At 42.5% G+C, this 24699-nt stretch overlaps 1 protein-coding gene across 1 annotated transcript in view; it reads right to left on the reverse strand.

Moving 5' to 3' along the window:
- Window positions 1-699: 699 nt before the first annotated feature.
- LOC137431632 (thymus-specific serine protease) overlaps window positions 700-24699 on the reverse strand; it is a 54038-nt gene continuing 30038 nt past the window's right edge. The window contains exons 6-12 of the mRNA XM_068123172.2: window positions 23738-23815; window positions 18423-18470; window positions 13531-13803; window positions 11257-11401; window positions 6874-7056; window positions 1226-1371; window positions 700-1140 (exon numbers count right to left, since the gene is read on the reverse strand). Of these exons, the coding sequence (XP_067979273.2) occupies window positions 1081-1140; window positions 1226-1371; window positions 6874-7056; window positions 11257-11401; window positions 13531-13803; window positions 18423-18470; window positions 23738-23815 (933 nt within the window). The 3' untranslated portion in view covers window positions 700-1080. The remainder of the gene's footprint in view (window positions 1141-1225; window positions 1372-6873; window positions 7057-11256; window positions 11402-13530; window positions 13804-18422; window positions 18471-23737; window positions 23816-24699) is intronic.

Here is a 24699-nt window from a genome sequence, read left to right on the forward strand (position 1 = left end):
TAACAGACATGGTAATTCATCAATGTCTGTGCCCTCCCTCTGATGGATGTTAAACTGGGAATCATCTGCCGGCATTAATTGGTGGATGTTAAAGATCCCAATATGGTGTCCTATGCAAAGAGCAGCTGAGCGATCGCCAGAACCATGACCAAATACCACATTCCTGCCCTAAACTTGGTCTGGCAGCCATATTGGATCAAAAGAAAAATACGTTCATAAACAGAAGTTAGGTCTCGCACCAAGTTGACTGTGCAGGGTAAGCACAACAATTCATGCTTGGCCAGCTGGTTCGTGAAAGACTTGAGCCAAGTTTTCCCAGAGCCAATCCAAAAAACGACGTGGGAATAATTGTGCCATTAAAAAAAGATTTGTGTCATGCATGCCCATCGCTCCAAATCTTCAACACTGCAACATATTGGCATCTTATGGTGTCTCAATTCTCATCTACCCATCCTTTATCTTCACACTCCCAAACCACATCCCTCTTTCTGCCGAGTGCTCCGAGCATTGTCTGCTTATTCACCTCCACACCAGTCATTGCAACTTTACACTCTACTCGTCGTTGTTCATCTCCCATGAACCTCAATTTTGTTTTTCAATCATCAGCAATTGGAAAATCTTTTGCCTTTTAGGTTAGACACCAAATTTTAAACAACCATTAATGTTTCTCTGCAGAAAAAGTGCATTTTTCAAATCATGTGGTACAAACAAAACAAAAAAAGTTTTATTGAAAAACAAAATTCCATAAACAACATTATGAAATCACAATATATAAAAACACAAAAGCCAATACCTCCCGAGATCATGCACATTAATATCGTGATTAAAAATTATTCCTCAGCTTAAAATCTTTGTTGGGGGGAAAGAGGCTGCATTTCATTGCATTTGTAAAAATAATGGGTATTATCATCGTTCAGTCCACAAATATAGCATCATTTGATCAGCAGCCCATTTCAAGTTTGCTCAATTTTTATATAAAATTTTACACCCACCTAATAAATATATAATAAACATGTCCCTTATGGGATTAGACATCAGGTACATCTCCCAAAAGCATCGTTTCGACCAGCAAATATCTAACTACACTGCCACACCTAACCGTGCCTTCTTCAGCCAGGCACCAACTTGAGCCTCGATTTTCTGCAAGAAACATTTAAAAGCAACTTAAGGACATTATGTGGAGAATATAAATATTAAGATTAAAAGGCACAGGTGGTGGAGTTACCTGGCGGGCAAGACGGAGTGTACGTGGGTCGGAGTCGCTCGGTGGAAGCATGTTGGCGCAATGTGCTGTGCCACGGATGTAGATCGCAGTTTCAGAGATGGTCTCATTCCGCAAGATGCTGAGGGCATGCCAAGGATCAATGTCTCCTGTGGAAGCCATTGGCAAGAGGTAAAGCGATTCACATCAGCAATATTGTACTAAAAATGGAGAGTAACTGCAAACTTATCAGGAGCAGTTTATAAAATAAAAAAAATAACCTTGAGGCCATTTTTCCCCACAAAGCGGGGGTTGGCCTTTTTCGGGAACCGTGGTTGTTGTTGTTTTTTGGTCCCCTTTTTGAAGCAATGTTTTACGGCCGGATGCCCTTCCTGCCGCCAACCCTTTTTGCCGCATTTTACGACAAACGGAATTACCAGTGAACTGGTACTCAATTAGCCGACCTCGGAAGGATGACAGGCTGAGTCAACCCCCCTGGCGTTAATTCAGCGATCGACCGGGATTCGAACCCAGGATCCTAGGATCCTAAGCCGGCACCCTAGCCGCTAGCCCAACACCAGGGCTAGTTTATGAAATGTAAAAATTAATTTTCTCTATTCTCCGAAAACATTATTACCCTGCACGCGTAGCACAAAGTGGGGTTAAGCAACTGGCTCACTGTTTGTCTATCAGTCAAATTCTATGATGAGAAACTATGTAATTCCAATTGTTTTATATTTTGAACACTAGAACAGGAACCGGAAAACAATCGGAGCACAAATTTGCAGTTTAGCAGTACTTCGGGCTCAATTTGGTAAATGGTGCAGAATCTCGTCCTGGGCCTGAATGCGTATTCACGGTAAAGCAATTGAAGACCATAGAATTATAACCAGGCTAAGTCACATTTTAGTCATTTCGAGAAAAACGTGAAAAATATTTTGAAAAACGTGAAAAACGTGAAAATAAAATGTGACTTAGCCTGGTTATAATTATATGGTCTTCAATTGCTTTAGTCCAGGGGCGGGCAACCCCCGGCCCGCGGGCCACATCCGGCCCGCGAAGGCTTAGCGTCCGGCCCGCCACCCTGCTAGGCTTTATTATTGCAATCCGGCCCGCGGACCTCCCAGTAAAACTCATATCATTTGTAAATGTAAGAGTTTATATTTAGCCGGTCTGAATTCAAGAAAGGGACATTTTGTCTTCAGCACCGTCCTCTTCCGGAAGACATGCGCACGGGGAACTGTCTTGCCTAGACACCGCCTGCTTGCTGATAGGCGGTCTTTTCAAATCAGCCGGCATGTGATACGGACGTCCTTCCGATTCAGTCAGCTTGCGACAAACGTTGGTGTCTGGGACAAATAACTTGCAACAAAGAGGTAAGCGACGCAGAGTTCTCTAAACCTATTTCAATTTTCACTTTCTTTCAATTTGCTTTGTTTTGTTTGTTAGAACATGTTATTATCTTTCATTTGCTGCGTTTAAATAATTTTATTCTCCCTTTTTATTTGTAAAAATAAAAATATAACGAACTTTCTATTTGTAAAGAAAAAATATATATAACGAACTTTCTGTTTGTAAAAGAAAAAAGAAATTGACGAACTTTTGTTTAAAAGGAAAACGAAATTGACGAACTTTTGTTTAAAAGGAAAACGAACTCTTTAAAAAAAAAAGTATGCAGACTGATTCATTTCCTGTATTTCAGTTTTACGGTGAAACTGTGTCATATTCAGCGTTGGCCACGTGCGCGCAAAATAAATACATTCATCTGTACAATTCGTCTCATCATGTCTGCGACCCAGCGTGTTAAGAAGAGGAAAGTGGACCTCGAGCGTCGGATCTTCAACCCTGAGTGGGAGAAGTACTTCTTCATCGAGCGCTTTGGACAGGCCCAGTGCCTCATATGCTTGAAGACTTTGGCTGTCCTAAAAGAGTACAACGTGCGCCGCCACTGGGAGACAGAGCACCGCTCGTCAAACTTCGCGTCGGTGTCTGCCACCGAAAGGAAGGACGCCATGGTTAGACTATCAGGCAACTTGGAGAAACAAACTTCACTCTTCCGCAAGCAGAATACTGAGGCCGAAAAGGTGACGCGCGCCAGTTATGAAGTCTCCCGCATCCTTGCTCGCCGAATGAAGCCATTCGCGGATGGGGACTTCATCAAGGAATGCCTCCTCGCTGTAGTGGACTCCGTCTGTCCAGAGCAGCGTTCCGCCTTTGAGAACGTGAGCCTTTCGTCCCGCACCGTTCGTCGCCGCATCGAGGATATGTCGGAAAACGTGCACGACTCACTCAAAACACGCAGCTCAAATTTCGTCGCCTTTTCCCTCGCTCTGGATGAGAGCACCGACACAAAGGACACGGCCCAGCTGTCCGTTTTCATCCGTGGCGTCACCGCTGACTTTCAAGTGTGTGAGGAATTCCTCCAGCTTGTCCCGCTGCGCGACACCACCACTGGGAAAGACATCTGCGACGCCGTGCTTCTGTGTGTTGATCAGCACTCCCTGGACCTCTCCCGTCTTGTGTGTGTGACGACCGACGGTGCCCCGGCGATGGTTGGTGAGAAGAAGGGCGCCGCTTCGCTGCTAGTGCGTCACTGTGCAGCCGCCGGATACACTCAGCCCATTAACAAGATGCACTGCATCATCCACCAAGAGTCCCTGTGCGCTAAGTCTGCCAACCTCGTTGGTGTCATGTCTGTCGTGGTGAAGGTCGTCAACTCCATCCTCTCCCGCAGCCTTAACCATCGTCAGTTCCAGGCACTGATGGACGAGGTGAGCGTGCACTACAACGACCTGCTCTACTTCTGTGAGGTACGCTGGCTGAGTCGTGGGGCCATGCTGTCTCAGGTGTGCGACCTACAGCAGGAGATTGCCACCTTTCTACGTCAGAAGAACCTTCCCCACGCTGATCAATTCTCTGATCCGCGGTGGCTAGCTCGCCTGGCCCTGCTCACGGACATCACGGCGCACCTGAACACCCTCAACATAAAGCTGCAAGGCAAAGACATTCTCGTGACAGACATGTACGCGCACATCACTGCCTTCGAGGTTAAACTGCGCTTGTGGGAGGCTCAATTGGCTTCTGGTCAGTTTGTGCATTTTCCTCGCCTTGCTGCATGTGCCCCTGACGATGTGGACCTGGGCACTTGCGTTAGTGTCGTCAACTCTCTACGTGAGGAATTTGCTTCCCGTTTTGCAGGAGTCAGGGTGCTGGCTGCGGACTTCAAGTTTTCACTGCTCCCTTTGACTTCCCCGTGGAAGACGCCCCTGCCTCCTTACAGATGGAGTTGGTGGAGCTGCAGTGCAACGATGAAATGAAGGCGAAGTTCCGCACCTCTTCTCCATTGTCCTTCTTCCGCGACACCGTTCTCCCTTCTAACAATTTTCAAAAATACATTGCCCATGTCCAACGCATTGTGGCCATGTTCGGCAGCACCTACTGCTGTGAACAGCTCTTCTCGAAAATGAAGTACACGAAGTCTCACCTTCGCTCCCAACTCTCGGACCGCCACCTCAATGACATTCTTCTGTTGTCTACCTCAACCATCGAGCCAGACATGGAAATACTTCTTCATGGCAAACAGCACCAGCAGTCTCATTGATTTGTAGAGTGTTCAATGCAATTTTTGTACAATCTATTCATGTAAACAAAATATAGTAATTCTGAGATTTCGTTTTTCACTCCGGCCCGCGATCTCCTTCCAAAAGTCTCATCTGGCCCTCACTCTGAAAAGGTTGCCCGCCCCTGCTTTAGTCTGTCTGGCAATCTGGCAGTCATACAAAATTGAAAATCATTCCAAACAGGAAACAGATTAGTTGTGAAGTGGAATACTCCGAGGCTCTATTTGGCCCAAGAGGTATGTTTAGAAGTTTTCCGCACAAATGATACAAGGCCAAGTGGCTCAAAAAATTCCCCAAAGGTTTACCATTAAAGTAAATTCATGAGCGTGCGCGTGTCGGACATTCCAGGAATTAACTTCCTGTTTCAGGTGGTTGATCAGCGGTTAAACATGACACGTTGGGTTCGTACAAAACGTTTTAACAAAGCACGATGGAATGTGGCTTCCCACTTTGGATATGAACTTCCAATCGTACATCACACTTGGTGTTGCTCGAGTTAGTACAGTCCAAAGTCCTGATGATAAACTGAATCTTAAAGAAGACAGTCACATGACTTGCTACTCACTTACTACAGACAGCTGGGTTTGTGATCTGATTTTACAAAGCCAGAAATGACATCATCCCTTTTTCAGCCTCCTCCATCATGCATGTTCATTGAACGACCTCATCTTTTTTTTTCTCCGTTAGTCTCATTATCTCTGCTCTTTTGTCTCTTCTCCCCATTCTGAATTGTCAAATCCCATGTCAATTTATGATCGCTCATGTGCTGTCTAGGGACTTGTGTACAAACCGAACAAGTCATTTTATTGCTGCCAGTATGTGTGTGCCACTCAGTCCATTGTTGTTCAGCTCATCCATGACGCAAGACAAGCTTTTGTGACGCAAGACAAGACAACCCACCTAATCCAAACATATACAAAAGTCAACTCGAAGCTTTTGGTATCTTGGTGTACAAAATCGACCACAAGTAGAAGTCCACAATTGGACCAATGAGAAGGAATCATTTTGGTGCCAGAACACAATCAAACCATGAGAATACCTTTAAGCACAAAGATGAAAGCTAAGCAAACAAATATGTAAAATGTCAGCCTCATCAAGATGTGGATATAAACCATTATATCCACCTCCACATTTGCCTTAAACTCTGGTTCCCAGTTTATCAAATAGATTTCTGCATTCAAGAGCTCACAGGTTGTACTCCATGCACACGTTATCTACACATCAGCAAGGCAATGTACAGCACAGCACAAGTGGGATACAAATCTGCATCGTTGTTTTGTTTTTTTCCAGAACATCATAGTTTTGATCTTCCTATTCCTTTGCCGATGACTTCCAATAGATCAGACTGATAAACCTGCTCTGATGCTCAACACCCAGAGCCATCACCAGGTCGTTTACCAGTCATTCAGCACATGGTGCCCCCACCATAGTGCTGTGCAAGTGGCTCTATCTAGGAGGGGGTCGCACTGCATGAGTCATCAGGCGACCCTCGGAATCGATGCCATGTGGAGCACCGCGCTGGTAGCAGTCTTTGGAGGGAGCCACCTCAAAAAACCCGCAAGGTCCCAGCCAAAGCTCCATGAGCAACAGTATCGCCATGATCAGTACAGAACCCGAATTTTCAGGGGGTAACCGCCCCACCCCCACCCCTCCCCCTCTCCTTCTCCTTTCCCCACCTCCTCGTGTGAACCCACCTAATCCAAAATCTAAAGATTGAAGCCAGAGTAGAAGGGTTGTATCTGGTTTCAAAGCAATCGGTTGGTAAATAAGGGATCCAACGTTTGGGAGGGTGAGGGGGAACGGTAACCCCCTCTGGGAGCCCCCCATGATCCAAAATTGAAAATCGGCGTTTCATTTACCGTTTATAGAGTCACGTACACGAATGCACAATCACCAAAACGAATGGAAGCATTATGGTTTCATAAAATAGAGGCAGAATTTCAGCAATAGTGGCACAAAACCATGACTCCCACCTCTCCCACAACACTTGTTTTCATCTGAGATTCACAACATTGTGCTTCAAAAGAATTGCAGCTATGAGCACACACTTACCATTCACAAAGAGAATGCGGCTGCCTCGAGGATGTGCAGCTCCATAGAACTCGTTTGTAAAGGCCACAGAAAAAGTGATCTCAGAGGTTTCAACTCCAAAAACTTTCGAACAAGCAACAAGGCTATCATCGAGGCTCATGAGCTTGGAGAACGGGCAGCCGAGGCTCACATTGCACGTTTGATCTGAAGGCAGAAAAATGAATAAAATATTCTTATTATCCATAGGATGAAAAACAACAACAATCAAAACAGAAATCAATGTAAAATCCTTCATTATAAAAGTGCACAACAATTTATTTTTTTTAAACATCAAAAATTATCAAATAAAAATGTATCATTCAAATAAAAACCCAAGAGCAGCATTCAAAGATCAAGAAAAAATGAAGAAAGCATCAAATTAAAAACATCCAATCATTTTAGATAGTAGGTTGAAGACAGCAACCGCCCAGGGTGGTATTACCTTCGGAGCATTAAAGTGGCACTCGGAATCATGTTACACTCTCCACGTCAGGATTGCTGGTCTTACTTTGTCTCACTCAATCTATAGCTACCGGACTAGCTTCAATCAATCTCTATCTCAAACAAACACCATAAACTTTCCTTCTCTTTTATTTAAGGCCTGGCCTCAATGATAGCTATATAGTCTGTACCTGGAGCCTTCAACATAATATGTATATATATATATATATATATATATATATATATATATATATATATATATATATATATATATATATATATATATATATATATATATATATATACACAGTCACGTGAAAAAGTAAGTACACCACATGTAAAGTTTTGACTTTTTCAACATATTTCAACATACAGCTATTTGATCTTCATTTCAACAATATTGACAGATAAAGGTGATATAATATAACAAATATCATGAAACATTTACATTTTGCAGTCCATTGTATAATTTAAATAAACATAAATGCAAATTTCCCATGTGGAAAAAGTAAGTACACCCTTGGCTCCAATATGTGGTATTGCCCCCTTTGGCAGAAACAACCTCAAGTAGGCGTTTCTTATAACTGTCTCAGTCTCTGACATCGACGGAGAAATTTTTGCCCACTCCTCCATGCAGAATTATTTCAGCAGTGCGATGTTTGAAGGGTTTCTTGCATGCACAGCTTGTTTCAAATCCCCCAACATTTCGATGGGATTTAGATCCGGGCTTTGACTTGGCCATTCCAGAACCCTCCATTTCTTTCTTTTCAGCCATTCCTTGGTGGATTTACTGGTATGTTTAGGGTCATTGTCATGTTGCAAGGTCCACCTTCGGTTGAGCTTCAACTTTCCGACAGATGGCCTCACATTATCCTCAAGCACCCTCTGGCACAATGAAGAATTCTTAGTGGATTCTATGATGGTGAGCTGCCCAGGCCCTGATGCAGCAAAGCTGCCCCAAACCATAATATTTCCACCACCATGCTTTACAGTTGGTATCAGGTTATTGTGGTCAAATTAGTCAGGTTCACTATGTTTTTTCGTTCAAAATTTTGGTAGATTAGCAAAACTATACATTTTTGGAATATTCAGAGCATGAGGAATCCAAAAATTAATGTTTACATTTGCGTAGACAACTTTGCGAAAATGACACTCAGGACAGTGATGAAGATCTGTAAAAGCATATTCCTGAACGGTATAGACCTCGTAGATCCTGTGTATAGGACTTATAGTTCAATCTGATACTACCTATAACTTCCTATAACAATATATAACTTCAAAGGACTTGCAATATCATGTATTATGTAATACAGTTATATCACAAATATAAAGACAATGGTTTTCAATTACCTTTGTTTGTTGCTTTTCTATAATCCTAAGCACTATTTTGAGGCCTTTATTGGATTCCTTGACCCAGAAAACATAGGATTAGCATATTTAATTAAGTCTCTAGGTTGACTAGAAGCCGAGATCGCGCAAAATATGTATTTTATGGCGGCCATTTTCAAAATCCAAAATGGCGGCCATGCAGGTGTCTGTGCAAATGCCAACATTGATTTTCAGATTCTCCATGCTCTGAAGATTCCAAAAATGTACAGGTTTGCTAATCCCAAAATTTTGAAAGAAATTATATTTGTTAACATAGTGAACCTGACTATCTTCATCACTGTCCTGAGTGTCATTTTCGCAAAGGTGTCTACGCAAATGTAAACATTAATTTTTGGATTCCTCATGATCTGAATATTCCAAAAATGTATAATTTTGCTAATCTACCAAAATTTTGAACGAAATTATATTTGTTAACATAGTGAACCTGACTAAATGCTGTCTTTGGTTTTCGCCAAACATGTCTTCTGGTACTGTGGCCAAATAGCTCTACCTTTGACTCATCTGTCCAGAGCACATTGTTCTAGAAGTGCTTGTCTTTGCCGAGGTGTTCATTGGCAAACTTTAGTCTTGCCCTGATGTTCTTTCTGGACAGCAAAGGTTTCCTCCTGGTACACCTCCCATGTAGATCAAATTTGTGCAGCCTCTTTCTAATAGTAGACTCGTGCACTTTGACATCAACAGTGGCAAGAGCTACCTGTAGGTCCCGTGATGACATTCTGGGGTTCTTAGAGACTTTTTTCACCATCTTGTGGTCTACTCTCGGCTGAACTTGCTGGGGCGGCCTGGCCTGAACAAGTTGGCAGTTGTTTGGAATATTCTCCACTTGTAGATGATCTTCCGGACAGTCGAATGATTGATTTCAAATTGTTTGGAGATCTTTTTAAATCCCTTCCCAGACTCGTAGGCATCTATAACCTTCTTTCTGAAGGCCTCCGAGAGCTCTTTTGATCTAGGCATGGTGACGCCACACACTTCAACAACAAAGAGCAAACCAAACTAAATGTCTGAGGTTTAAATAAGACAGGTTCCTCCAAAAAAAAAAAAAAAAAAAAAAAAAACCACCTTTAGAGGCCATTTTTCCCCGCAAGCGGGGGTTGGCCTTTTTCGGGAACTGTGGTTGTTGTTTTTCGGTCCCCTTTTTGAAGCAATGTTTTACGGCCGGATGCCCTTCCTGACGCCAACCCTTTTTGCCGCCTTCAACGACAAGCAGGGAATTACCAGTGAACTGGTACTCAATTAGCCGACCTCGAAAGGATGACAGGCTGAGTCAACCCCCCTGGCGTTAATTCAGCAATTGACCGGGATTCGAACCCAGGATCCTAGGATCCTAAGCCGGCACCCTAGCCGCTAGCCCAACACCAGGGCTAGCCCAACACCAACACCAACAATATTCCAAGATCCTCACTAATGATGTTCCAATCATTTGCACCTGAGCTGGTGCACCTGATTCTAATTTTAGGTATTTGAAGTAGTGATAAATGTCAGGGTGTACTTACTTTTTCCACATGCTAAATTTGCATTTCTGTTTATTTAAATTATAAATGTAAATGTAAATTACAAAATGTAAATGTTTCATGATATTTGTTATATTATATCACCTTTATCTATCAATATTGTTGAAATGAAGATCAAATAGTTGTATGTTGAAATATGTTGAAAAAGTCAAAACTTTACATGGGGTGTACTTACTTTTTCACGTGACTGTATATAGTCTGTACCTGGGGTCTTCAACATAAAAATAAATAAATAAATAACCCAAAAATCTTGCAAGAGGCTGAATCACAAGTTCTGCTCCTTTCCTTTCTGAGAATATTTGTTTCTTCTTCTCCATTTTTTTCAATCTCCAGCATAACTGAAATGCCCATCTCATTTTTGTCATCTGGCTTTCTGTACCCGTCCAATTCCATTCCTCCCTCTAGTTGATAAAATATCACTTGTCGGCAATGCCTTTGGGACAGATATCTTATGTCATACTCATTCATTTGTTCATCACACTTGGTGTTCCTAAAACGAGGTTGTTGAGTGCAAGAGAACATGAAACCAAACCAGATCCAATACTACAATATTCCCCACAAATCATCATCTAATTTCACCTTCCACCCTTTGTTACTGCGATGCCCCAGCAACGAAGAGGTAATGACATCAGCTTTTCTAGCTACCCACAACGGTTGGCATTCCTCAATCAATTTCTTGTCGATTTTAACTAATTGTTCTACCTGGCCACCGACACAGAAAGACACAAGGCTTCACCAGCAAGACTAGTTCTTCATTCTTTAGAAAAAGATGGAGCCTTTATTAACCATTGACAATTATAATTAGAGATCCCACATGATTGGCTTTGGCTTTGTCTGCCGGCATTAGTTGGTGGATGGTAGAGATCCCATGGTGTCCGTCACAAAGAGTAGGCAAACTATCGCCGACACAATCATTACATGCACAAAGGAATACCAAAATTGGACAAAAGGACTGGAATTTCAGAGGAAAGTTTAACCAAGCCATCAAAAGAAAATCTGAAAGGTTTCAGTAGGTACTTACAGTATCCAAATTCAGTACAGGTTTGGAAATACCACTGACGTTCTCCAGTGCCGATCATTTTGACGCTCGTGGTGTTTGAGAGGAATTTCAGGAAATGTACAAAATCAATATCCAAGCAAGGTAACTCCATACGCTCCAAGTATTGCTGTAATTAAATAAAGCAAAATTATTCCGTAAAGTAGCTGAGAGATCATTTTAATTTACTTTGTCTAATGTTGACCGCACTTTTCATGGGACCAACAATAAATGTCAAAAACAATATGTAAATAAATAAAGTACAACAGGGAAATCCCTATTTACAAGTTTAGTAATATTTGCTCAATGCATCAGTTAACTTTTATACATGTGCAAAAATAGAAAATATTTAGTTTTCATTACATTTGGTGTTTGCTCTTTAGAAACGCCAGGTGCCAGCCAGGGTTATTACAAGTTTTTTTTGAGATTAGTAAACAGAAGTTAAAATCTGGCAACAATGTGGGGACCTCATCAAGATGTATTGTTACCTTCGCAAAAGCGGAAGGTTATGTTTTGATCGCTGTGTATTTATTTGTATGTCTGTGTGTGTGTGTGTATGTTATTCGCATAACTCAAAAAGTATTCAACCGAATTGCATGAAATTTGGTGGGATGATTGGTTATTATACGGGACACATTTGATTAGATTTTGGGAGCAATCGGGTCAAAGGTCAAGGTCAAGGTCACGAAAAGGTCAAAATCGTATTTTTACCATAGTCAACGTCAATTTTTATCCAATTGGCATGCAACTAATGCCAAAATGTTCAGAATTCAATGCCCGATCTTGTTTGTCATAACTCGGTCAATTCTTATCCGATTTGCATGAAATCAGCACCAAACTGTTCACTGTTCTGTTCCCTACACTCCCATGCCAAGTACAGAACAGTAGCTGCGGCGAAGGTATGCGCTCTACCGAGTGCCCGTTCTAGTTTAACACTGGAGCAATGATTTTCTGTTTAGAAAAAAATTAATAAACAAAATTTCAGACACACACACAAAGACAAACACACACAAAGACACAGACACACACAAAGACACAGACACACACAAAGACACAGACACACACAAAGACACAGACAAAGACAGACACACACACAAATACACACACACACACACAAAGACACACACACACACACACACACACACACACACACAAAGAGAACACACACAGAGAGAACACACACAGAGAGAACACACACACACACACACACACACACACACACACACACACACACAACACACACAGAGAGAACACAGTTTCCGATTGAAGTCAGAGTCCGTGAATTCCATACATTTTCCGATCACAAACTCTATAAGTCGAAATTTTATACATTGTAGAACTTTTTCCATTCAAAAGGTATTAATATAGCAACAATGTACAGTTGTAAAAGTACCAAATAGGAACATGTAATCAGGGAAATCACTCAGATATTGTAATGGAAATCGATTCGTATTTAGCTCACATCGGTACAGTATTGGACATGGTTCAATGTCCGATCTGGTCGATTTGATTACAGAACCATTGTGATCGAGCCTGTCAGAAGGTACTCGATGAGTGGGTTGAATTGGTCATCTCGAATTGACCGTTTTTGATACCTTATGTCTGCCAACAGGCTCACATTGGCTTCTGTAACGTGTCCACTCACGAGAATGGCTACTGGAAATAAATCATTATGGAAAAGATCTCTCAAGAGGCCTGCTGGTGCTAAACATTAGAGTTCATAATCAACATTACGTTTTGGATCATGCCAATGCCCACACACCACCATAAGCCTTTTGCCAACGGCAGCCCTGTTAGTCATCTGCCAAAATAATAGTGCATAATGCAGTCATTGCGACCACGACTCCATTATAATAGTGAGGTCCTCGGTTTACAATTATTTATTTGCTGCAAAAGTGAAAGTAGGTTTTGCTCGAGTAGGTTTTGATGTACTTTAGTAGACATGTACACCTCAATTTTATAAAATCTGTTAATTGTTACATTGCCCACAAAGTAAGATGACGTCAGCCTTGGGGTTCAGAGATTTATAAGTGATACTCGTAGTATTTATTTTGCCTCTTCCATGGGGTTGGCAAGTCGGACTGATGCGTGCCTGGATGCCAGTGGACACAAGGCAGGTGTCTGCACTTAGCCACATTATTTTGACATTACTTCAACATGTTAAAAAACAAATTTAATGTTAAATAAATAAATAAATAAACAAACATTTTGGAATTTTGCACAGTCACGTGAATAAGGACAAGAACTACAGATGCTCACATTAGCAACATCCTGCAAAGCACCATAAGGACTCGTAGTGCTGTTGACCATAGTGCTGCAAAGGTCTGCCACATTGATACCGGCGAGCTCTCCATTGTACTGCACTGCTCCCATGAAGATGTCGGCAAGGGAAGCGACAAGCTGCCCCTTATCTCTCAAAGAATTGGGGATCGTGCAAGTCTTGAAGTCTTTTGCCACGTGTTTCACAAATGGCATTCCCTTTTCCAAAGCAGCTCCCAGTGTAGAGAAGGCAGAACGTACATTTGCCAGGCACTTGGAGGAAGACGGGTGGAATAAAGGAGAAAGATTAGAACGGCACTCGGTAGAACAGTTTATGTTGTGTATCCCCAATGATGGGTCGGATCTGGATCCGGACATGAACCAAAATCCAATCCGATTGTCCTTGTCGCAGTGTCGCACACTCAACCTCTCCACCAAGTTTAATTACAACTCGTCCATAAGGTTTTTAAAATATCATGTTATATAATCGCTTCTCGCCCGATCTCTCAATGGTGAAAATTCACTTGAAAATTAAATAATTCTCATATCCGAATCCATATTCAGAATTTCACCAAAATTGAATCGATTCATCCTTGTCACACACTCAACCAGTCCACCAAGTTTTGTCCAAACCGTCCATAACTTTGAGATATCTTGTTCACAAACAGACAAACAAAGACAGACAGACAGACACACACAGGGGTGAAAATACAACATCCATCCACCTCCGGTAGCGGAGGTACGGTAAATATACCAAATCTGCTCAGTTATTTATTCTGCTCATCATCGCGTTTTCATCCACCGTTTCATTTCTCATTTTAAATACAATGAATTTCAAACATGTTCAGAGGATAAGTTTAAATGTGGATGATATGCAGCTTATCCCTGGGCTTTTTAAATCTATCCACGTACTCAACCTCTAAATCCTACTATTAATTTTTGAAATTGGTCACTGGCTTTGACTTTACTACAAATTTTTATTACAGGCCCTCGGCATCAAAAAGCTAAATATATCAAAATAAAGTTTCAAATGGAGCACCTCGCCACCATTAGAGCATATGATTGCATCAGATGTGGCAATAAATGTATTTTTCCACCTCCGTCCCCACCTCGTTTAGAATCCCATGTGCGCACGGGCAACTTTCTATTCATTAGAAATATTATCAAAGTTGCCCACCAAGAGAGTGCGCTGCAACGCCAAGTACTTGATCACTATGGAGCTGTTAGGCAGCTTTCCTCTCCTCACAGGCTTAGCCCCATACTTACCTTGTCATATTAATGTGGGGTTTTTAGGGTTAACAGGGGTTTTAGCTCTTTCACGAGCCTCGATTCAGTATACAAAAAATAAAAAAAAATAAAAATAATGGAGGCTGTTTTGTAATTTCGTGTCAAATGTTTGTTAAAAGCAAACTTTTACTTGATTTTGTATATTTAGGTTGTAAAGATTTTTTTAAAATAGGGAGGCATTTTTTTCGAACATGATAAAGGTCCCAAATCCAATATGGCCGCCTGCAATGAAAATAGACACTCATTATGGAATAATGAATGAATGAATGAATAATCGTTTTAAGGCCATTTTCCACATTGCAGGCCCCATGACAATCATGGTTCCCTGTTTGAGGCAATGTTTTTATGGCCGGATGACCTTCCTGACGCCAACCCTTGGTCACGCTCTTACGATGCGCAGGGATATGGTGTACCTATTCTAAACCGGGGTACACACCGTGATCATTCATCCCAGCAAGCTGGTACTCAATTTGCCGACCTCGGAAGGATGACAGGCTGAGTCAACCCCCTGGCGTTAATTCAGCGATCGACCGGGATTCGAACCCAGGATCCTAGGATCCCAAGCCAGCACCCTGACCGCTAAGCCAACACCAGGCACCAGGAATAATTGGCATTAAACATTAGTTGTAGTTGCTGGTGTGAATTCAGTTATGTTGATACCATATTTATGACGACAGATACCTAAACAAATTATATTATGGATAAGAAATACTATATGACGGCCATTTTGGATTTCAAAATGGCCGCCGTGAAGTATATAGGTAGCATATCGATGGTATGTCAAAGCAAATACATGTACATGCGTAATTGTGCATTTGGAGAGGAAAATGCAAACAATTCGCATGATTTATTCACAATAAACATTCCAAATGAACAAGCATTGTAGCAAAACAGAATAGAGTGTACATCCCTGTTTATAAGGTCTGTGTTGAATATATCCCATTCTTACCAGTATAGGCTTACTGTAAGATCAGGCCAATCATAAGATTTTCTGCACTGAAGGTTTCATCCCACCCTCACCAGCCACCCCTAATGGGATGACCAACCACAGTTGTATTAATGAGGAAAGAATATTAGGGTGGCACATCTAGACCTTATAAACAGAGACTAACCGTATCTTTTGTGTACACACATTTTATATATATATATACATCACTGTTCATTACTGTCTCATATGCTAACACTATCTTGAACCTCCATCATCATCATCATCCAAATTGGCCTACTCATCATCGTCTCTTACTAATTGTTCATCTCTGGCTTTGTTGCTGCAACTATAACCGAAGCAGCCACATAACTCTGTGCATGGAATGTTATTATTCCGACAACTGCATTTCCCCTTGCAGCCAGATTTGCACCCACACTTCACCAAGTTCATTATTGCATCAGGTGCTGGTGGATTCAATCATCGAACTGGAGTAAAACGGCATGTAGCTTCATCGAAGTTCCAACCGCACTCAGTTGGAGACGGGAGACGGGAGACATGAGTGATTGCATGGGCTCCAGACACCATTCTAAACAGTCAAGACATTATTCAAAATAACATTATTATAGAAAACAATTCTAAAATTGTGCCACTTTTTATAGTGGTTGCCATCTTGGTTTTGGTGGCCATCTTGGATTTGGAAAAAATGCCACCCTACTTTTTTTAGACCTCTATAATATCTTAACACAGAATCAAGTGATAATTTGCTTTTAACAAACAATATGCACGAAAGTTATTTTAATGACATAACAGCCTACACTATATGTTCACCTGCAAAATTCAACCACGTGTAATGTGTGAAATGAACCACATCATAGTCATCCTAATACATCCTCAACCACAATTAGTGTCCTCCTCTGCCCCTTACTCCAACATCCTTCTCAACCACATCTTTTTCTTTCTTCCTCCTCCTCCTCCTCCTCCTCCTCCCCCTCCTCCTCTCCTCCTCCTCACCATTCTCTGCTGCCTCTTCAACTACCACATAATTCATTCTCTACCAATGCTGCTTCCTCAAACATCCTCCCACAACACAACAATTTCAGCCTCAATGATATTTTGCTGTTCTTCTTCCTCCTAATAATCATCATCCACATCCCCTTCCACTTCACTCTTCAGGTCTTGGTGCGCTCTCATTTTCTCTCTCCCAAATTAATGTTGTACTTTTTCCCAGTCTGTGGAACAACCAACAAAATTTACAACCATCAGGGACACCCAGATTAAGAGCAACACCCCCAGGCTGTATATGTAACATGAGCGAAAGAAGAGATACTATGATGTGCCAGACATCCTGGATTGGGTCAACCAATGATTTGCAAGCGAAACAGCGCTGCTCATCTCCGCAATTACTCTTAGTTGGCGTGGAATCTGGGCACCCGAATCGGCAAACACGCTTTGCAGTCTAGGCCTCAGTCAGGCTGACCGAGCCCTCATCTGTGAAGGTCCGAGAGTTGACAGCCCAGACTTTCAGAGCCTTTAGACATTCCGCACTTGCATGTGCAGAACATCGGCGCCGGCAGAGTTGCAATTTTGGGTCTCCAGTCATGTCACACCACGAGAAGACCTACGCCACAGACTACATGGAGGAAGAATGCTCAGCTAGCCTTGGTCCAGCTGCCTGGGCGGAGCTGCAAGGAGCGGCACAGGGCACGTTGGGGAACACAGTGCGCCAACTGGGCTGGTGTCCCAACCCTAAGCATAAGCCTCTGGAACGAAAGGTTGGTGCAGTGTGTGTGATGTGGTGTGTGCTGTGCTCTTTTTCATTCAGTGTGCAACCTGACTGTAGGGTGGGCAGGACGGGATGGCAGCCCTTCCAGGCACGCACTTGGCTCTGCAATCCTCACGCCGAAGGAGACAAAGTGGTAGTGGGGAATATCGGTGCGGCCGCCACATTTAGGGTCCTGTCCTTGTAAGGACATTCCCCGTGACAGCCACACTATATGACAGTGCGACATGGCAGGGACCAAAGTTGTCTAATTCTATAATGTGCTTTAGCTCAGAAGGGGTGGCTTACTGCATGGAAATGTAAGCTACCCCAAAAATAAGTAGCAGCTGGTGTTAGGTCCTGGACCAGCTCAGCATCGATCTATTATCGCCAAATGCCTCGTCATCTAGTGCCGCGCATGAATGGATGAACGAGATTCCCACTGTCCCTATCTACTATCCAGCGAAACCACAGCCTAGGGAACGGGCTTGGCAGAATCAATGGGAAAAGAAGACCCTTTTGCGCTAGACTCCAGCCCGACTCTGAAGACGTGAGTGGCTTAGAATATTTGAGTTGGAGGACCCCGCACCGCATTGCCTGGGGAAATTCTATGTAATATGTATCGACTTATTAAGTCAGAATCTTAATGACGCGGTAGATTGAAGTTAAAGAAGCAACAGAGATCATACTGAGAAAGGGAGGATTAGATGTAGGGGCAGCAAGTCTTGAGACATTGAAAAAAAATAAAAGAAAAATTGGTCACCTTACCTTATCCCACCATTTGTTCATTTGTATACATTTTCAGTTTATGCTCCATTGGTTGCCTTCATCTCCTTTGTGTACAAGTTAACCATCAAAACAAAATAATCTAAAAAGCACTCAAAAGATGAATGGAGGAGTTAAGAGTTTACCACTCACCTCCTTTGACCCTCCAATCATGGGATCTGATAAGCTGTTCGCCACCACCTAGGGAGGCAGGTATTGAGAGGATTAAATATTGCAAGTTTTGCTATATCATTAATCTTAAAAACTGTCAAACCCATGTAGCTCATTTAGTTTTGGTGGGACAGCTCGGTAGTACCATACTCACATACGACCAATTGGTTCCAAGTTCAATCCCCAATTGGGTCAAAGTTCCTCAACCAAAACTACCATTCCATTGTAGTTCTCTTGTAGTTCAGTAGGGGGCGTAGACTCCTAGAACGTTGTCCTTAACATGGGGAAATGAGGACGACTGATGAGTCTGGATTTAGATTGTCAACGTTGGATCCAACAAAATCTTTTAAAATGAGCTGGTTGAAGAGCATGGAGGCAACCGAATGTGCCATGTACATCCACAATGTTCTGCACTTCCTCCCTCCCCAAATGAGCCAAATCTGGTGGATTGGGGTAGGAATTTCGCCCAGGACAGTGACTGTCGACAGTCTAATGATCTTATCCCAGGCCTTCGAGGCATCTTTTCAATCCTGATTTCATTCGGTCGAAGATTATACCCTGAGAATGGTACGCAGAGTGGATAACCACAGCACCTTGAGTGTGTTAGGTAACCATTTGACTAAACAATCTGCTGAATAGCTACAGAACAGATCTCTTCAATAGACCAATTCATACCAACTGATGTCCTGCGTAGGAGTGACGCCCCGACCAGGATTGTTCCCAAGAGTCAAGAAACTGCTTCGGCAACCATATGCATCTGATGACGCAGGAGTGGACATCATATCAACTGATGTTTTAGTCTAGTAGGAAGACTAGGTCCCCCTGCACCCCCCGGAGATATACTTCTAATCAGTGTTTCTAGATTGGAAAAAATGTGTAGAAAATGACTAGCTATGGCCCCAAGCTGAAAAAATGTCCCACATACCATTTTTATGCAAATTACTGCTGCCATTATCAAAAAAACGATTTTTGACATATCTCAGCCAATATTGCAGATAATTGAAAAATGAAGGTGTCTAGACCCATGTTTTGAAGGGCATAGATCATGATAGAACTATTCATAACATGATTACATGTGTCTATGGTATACTAGTATGCATATTAATGCTGTAATTACAAAATAATCAGTTTTACAAATGATAAGGATACGTTAATACTGCAGATAACTTAACATGGTACATAAGGGGTCTAAACCCAGGTATTTTCAAGGTTAAATGTCAACAAGATGCTCCTGAGTCTTGCATAGGGGCGGGACATTGGCAGTAACATTGGTACCACTCAACTTTTCTTCCCACCATTGACTTTGTATTGCGAGAGATTTTCACTTGCTTATTTAAAGGTTTCTCACCCAGCCCACGTAAAATCTACCAACTCCTGCTGTTAACTCCCAAACATATTTTTTTATGTTATCCAATCACAGTGCAGAAATGACAGACTAGAGATCCAAATTAGTGCTGCTATAGCTGCCATTTTACATTTCCATCCATGTAACATGCGCGCTCGCGCGCTCGTATCAATTGGTAATGTCGCGCGCTCGTATCAATTGGTAACGTTGATGTTATTGAATACCTCAGTTGAAAGTTCAGTCTTCCATTCCATCTGTGTGTTGTTCTTGGTATTCATCCTCCAATCTAGCCAGGTAAGATGCTAACTATAATGTTACTCACACTCTTGACTTCAGTTTCTGCATGAAATCATAAACAGGCAGAATAACAGCTGAGCCAGCTAGCACCATGTTAGCTAACGTTAAAGCTAGCCTCATCTATGTACAGTATGTTCCTAATGTCGGTGTAACTTAAACTTTTGTTAATGCCAAACATGAGACATATCTGTTGACTTCTGTATATGAATTGAACCAGAAAGAGGCACGACAGCTGAGCTAGCTACAGTAACTTAGCACAATGTTTCATTGGCCTAGATAGCTAACGTTAGTGTGGAAGAATTTAGATGTTTTAGCTATTAGCACTTTTGATGCCACTAAACATGGTTTAGTCAGCTAAAAAGTACCCTAGTGTAGAACATGACTCAGAACCTCTGTTACCTCACTGAAAACTCAGAGCCTCCTTTCACAGGCACTTTTAACATCATTCGTGATTTCTTATTTGTCATTTAACAGTGATGGTAGACATCGACAGCAAGCATGCCCAAAAGAAAACGGAGTGTAGAACCTGCAGCCCAAAGCTCTCCTCCTACATGCATCCTTCATGTACCATCCATGTCTGATCATGGGGATTTCACGCCCCTCCGTAAAATTAAAGGATCTGCTTCAGAAAAACTGCAACTGCTTCAAAAGATCCGGGATAGACGTCTCAACCAACCGCATGACTCCCCATGTCGTATGCAATCAGTATGTGATCAGATCCCGGCAACTCTTCCTGATGACCTAGAAAGAGTAGGATATCACAGCAAGTGTTATAAGCACTTTGTCCGCCACTTTCATCGTCTGGGAGATGATACAGAACCAGGGCCATCAACCTCATCATGGCATCACTCTCCTCGTAAACCAGGAGGTTCTGCTGAACCCATCTTCCCGCCAGAGTGTATATTTTGTGAGAAAGTTGAGACCAAAGATGCTCATCGCAATACTGAGAGGCCTACAACCTTCCCATCCTTTAAAAACAAAGAAAATGCATGGGAGCAAATCGAAACACGGGCTGAGAAAATGGGTCTCTATCGACTCCATCGAAAGGTGAAAAACAAAGACCTCTTTGCATGTGAGGCCAAACACCATCCGTCATGTTTTAAAGCTTTCCGCACAGCATTCTACAACTATGAGCGTGCGATTCACAGAGCCGAAGCACCAAAGGAGCAGGCTTGCATGTCAGCCGCCCATGAAAAGGCATTCAACTCAGTACTGGAACACATTCAAACCCAGGTCATCCAGCAGAATAAAGTTCTACAGCTTTCTTCCTTGCGCTTGCTCTATGTCGAGGAACTGAAACTGAATGGATATGAGAACTCAAATTATCGGTCAGAGAAACTACTGAAACGCCTACAGAATGACCCAATCAAGGAGCATATCCACTTCACGAAGGTTGATCATGACAAATGTGATGTCATTTCTTTCTGGCTTGTGCACAGCTCAAACATAACAGTTTCCAATGCTCTCGCACGAGCATTCACACTCGGAAGCACAAACAAGAACCAAAATGTTGCCCTCCAACTTCGCCAGGGTATTCTACAGGCTTTCAGAGAGTGTAAAGACCAACCATGGCCACCAACAGCTGAAGACATGGAGCTCAATCCTGAAGACATCCTACCTCCAGACCTTGTCCGCTTTCTCAGCGTGCTAATGACTGGCAAGGAGGGCATCGAGACAGAAAAGGTGAAGCGTCTGGTCTTCTCCATTGGACAAGATCTGTGCCGTGCAGTGTCAGATGGAAAATGGAAGTTACCAAAGCACATTCTCCTCTGTGTGACTGTAAGGCACCTGTTCCGAAGCAAACAGCTCACCACAATACTACACAGGCTTGGACACTCTGAGAGCTACGATTTCGCCTTGGAGTTGGAAACTGCTCTCGCCAAGGTCCTGGATGAAGTCTCAACTTATCGTACACCACAAATTGTGACAGGAGAGGGCAACCTTGTATTCCACTGTGAGTGGGACAACTTGAATAAAACCACTACCAGTGTGCACGGCAGCAACATTGTAAACAGTGCTGGAGGAATCATGGTGCAGGAGGTCAAGCCCGGGTTCGAGAGCAGCAAGGACCGAATGCTACCTACCATCAATAGGTCACAACAGCGTAGCCTGAAGGTCGACACACCAAAAACTCTCCCACCCTTGCACTTTACTCGCGTTGGCCCGAAGTTCCCTGAAGGCTCATCATTCACACCGCCAGCAGAGAATGACACAGTCTATGCCACTACGATGCAAGAGTACTACATCTGGCTCTTCATCAGATACATCGGAAGCTGTGGCCTGCAGCCTGTGCCTGGGCTAGGGGGTTTCACCTCTGCAACTGGTTCTCCCCCACCCAGCAAATCAACAGTCGACTACTGCACGCCTATCCACCAACCGATCACAGACAACGCAGTTGTTCGTGAGCTACTGAAGCGTTCCGAGGCAGCAACTGCTGAGGTGGGTCAGAGATGGGTCCTGAATACATTTGATCTGGGTGTCTGCATGAAAGCCCTTCCCATCATCTGGCGCTGGCCAAATGAATTTGCTAGTCATGTAGTAACGATTGGACCCTTCCACACATCCATGAACTACATCGGGATGCTCACTGGACACAAGATGCGTGGTTCTGGATATGCAGAGATTCTCTTTGAGGCACAACTAGTAACAAGTGGATCTCTCAAAGGTGTTCTCAGTGGAAAGGCCTACGCAAAGTCCCTCTTTTGCCTCAAAACAGTGTGTGAGGCAATGGAGAGGCTGTTGATGGAGAGATTCACTGAGGAGGAGAACATCATGATCTCTGACCCTGCTGTGCTTCTCAGAATGACCCAGTCTTGCAACCGAGAGCACCTCGATGAAGCCCTCAAAGACCCCTCAACTCTACTCCTCATCAAAAATTTGCATAAAATTTGCATAATTTTGCATAAAATTTGCAGCAATAATTTGCATAAAAATGGTATGTGGGACATTTTTTCAGCTTGGGGCCATAGCTAGTCATTTTCTACACATTTTTTCCAATCTAGAAACACTGATTAGAAGTATATCTCCGGGGGGTGCAGGGGGACCTAGTCTTCCTACTAGACTATTTCGAATCATTTTGGAGATACTTCACCAACAATTCCAGTTTCTTTAATTCCTGGTTGTATTATTTGATCGTGTCAAACTTTTTCAATTGTATCATTTCGGGCACATGTTTCTGTCCCATGTATCAGGACACCGACCACCAAAGCATTGCATATGCTCATCGGTCTTTTTCCATCGGCAAGGTATTCAATTTGCAAAAGATTCTTGATGAGACAACCAATTATTGACAACACTTTGGCAGTGCAGGCTTTAAGGTCTCAATGCATTAACACCAGAGCAGAGGCTCAATAAATCCCCGTCAACCTCGACCTGGATGATCACTCGCCAAGCACTACTCAGTAGCAAGTAAAGGTGCTCAGAGTTGCTGACCAGAAGAATTTGGAACTTAAACTTACATATTAGATGGTAATTGAGGTACAGAGAAAATAGTTTTCACTGTTTCCTTAATTTAATGCCACAAAATCATGAACCTGAAACAGAGTTAAACTCATCACGACCAGAATAATAGAAGGTTTACAAAATAAAACCCAAATTTTTTAGATCATAAGTACAAGCTAATAAGGTGACAATGTGACAATGTAAAGCAAGTTACCTTGTTGTAATCTTGGAAATCCAATTGGGCTCTCACTGGAGCTGAGGAAGCCACAGCAGCAAACACTAGGTGCGGAAACTGCAAACGCAAGATCCAACATTTTCAAATCACACCACATAATAATAAAGAGACAACATTTACCCAGGGGCAGTCTTACCTATGGGGTAGTCTGGGCAATTTCCCAGGGCCCCACGGCAGGTGTGGGTGATATACTACATGACTACTGAAGAATCCATCAATTACATCACCCAGTGCAGAGAATGGAAAATCCGATAGTGTTTCCATCTGCTGTATTTTCAATTTTCTCCGATAGCAAAAACAATCCAACAACTAGTTCCACATGTCTCCCTTCTCTTCATAAATGAGCTATACTACTCGCATTCATAAGATGTATTTGTTATTGACGGCCACATGTCGACACGCGATCAAACTAGCTAGCGCTATTCGTTGGTCTTTTTATTTTTATTTTTGAATGATGCACACGTCATCAATTGAGCCAGCGTTATTTTATGGCCTACCAGGGGCAAAGTAAGCCAGAAGCAATGAAACAAAATTATCCAAGTGGGGCAGAAAAACCCCAAAAAATAAAAGCAAAGAAGAAATGACAAGTTTACAAAAAGTTACGAATTTCTTCAAAATTAAAATAGAGAATGAAGCAGCTGTGCTGGAGGTCTAACAGGTAAAAACATTTCTACCTTACTAACCTCATTTTTTTCCAAGTCATAGCTAGCTAAACGCTGGAGTATGTTGTTTTTTGAGCCCAATACAAGGCACTCACACCGATATGTCATATGAATAGAGTCATTACATGATTATCATGTCAATTATTTAATTTTTTTTTTAAGTAAGCGCTACGTTTTGTGTTTCGTTTTGGTGAATAATGGTGAATAGTTAAGTCAAATCTCAAACTGCGGTGCATGCATTGTGAAAATTGGACGCTTTATTCTTGTTCAGGGTGGATT

The sequence above is a fragment of the Myxine glutinosa genome, chromosome 1 (assembly GCF_964187855.1).
Source record: "Myxine glutinosa chromosome 1, kmMyxGlut1.1, whole genome shotgun sequence".
Taxonomy (NCBI): Eukaryota; Metazoa; Chordata; class Myxini; order Myxiniformes; family Myxinidae; genus Myxine; species Myxine glutinosa.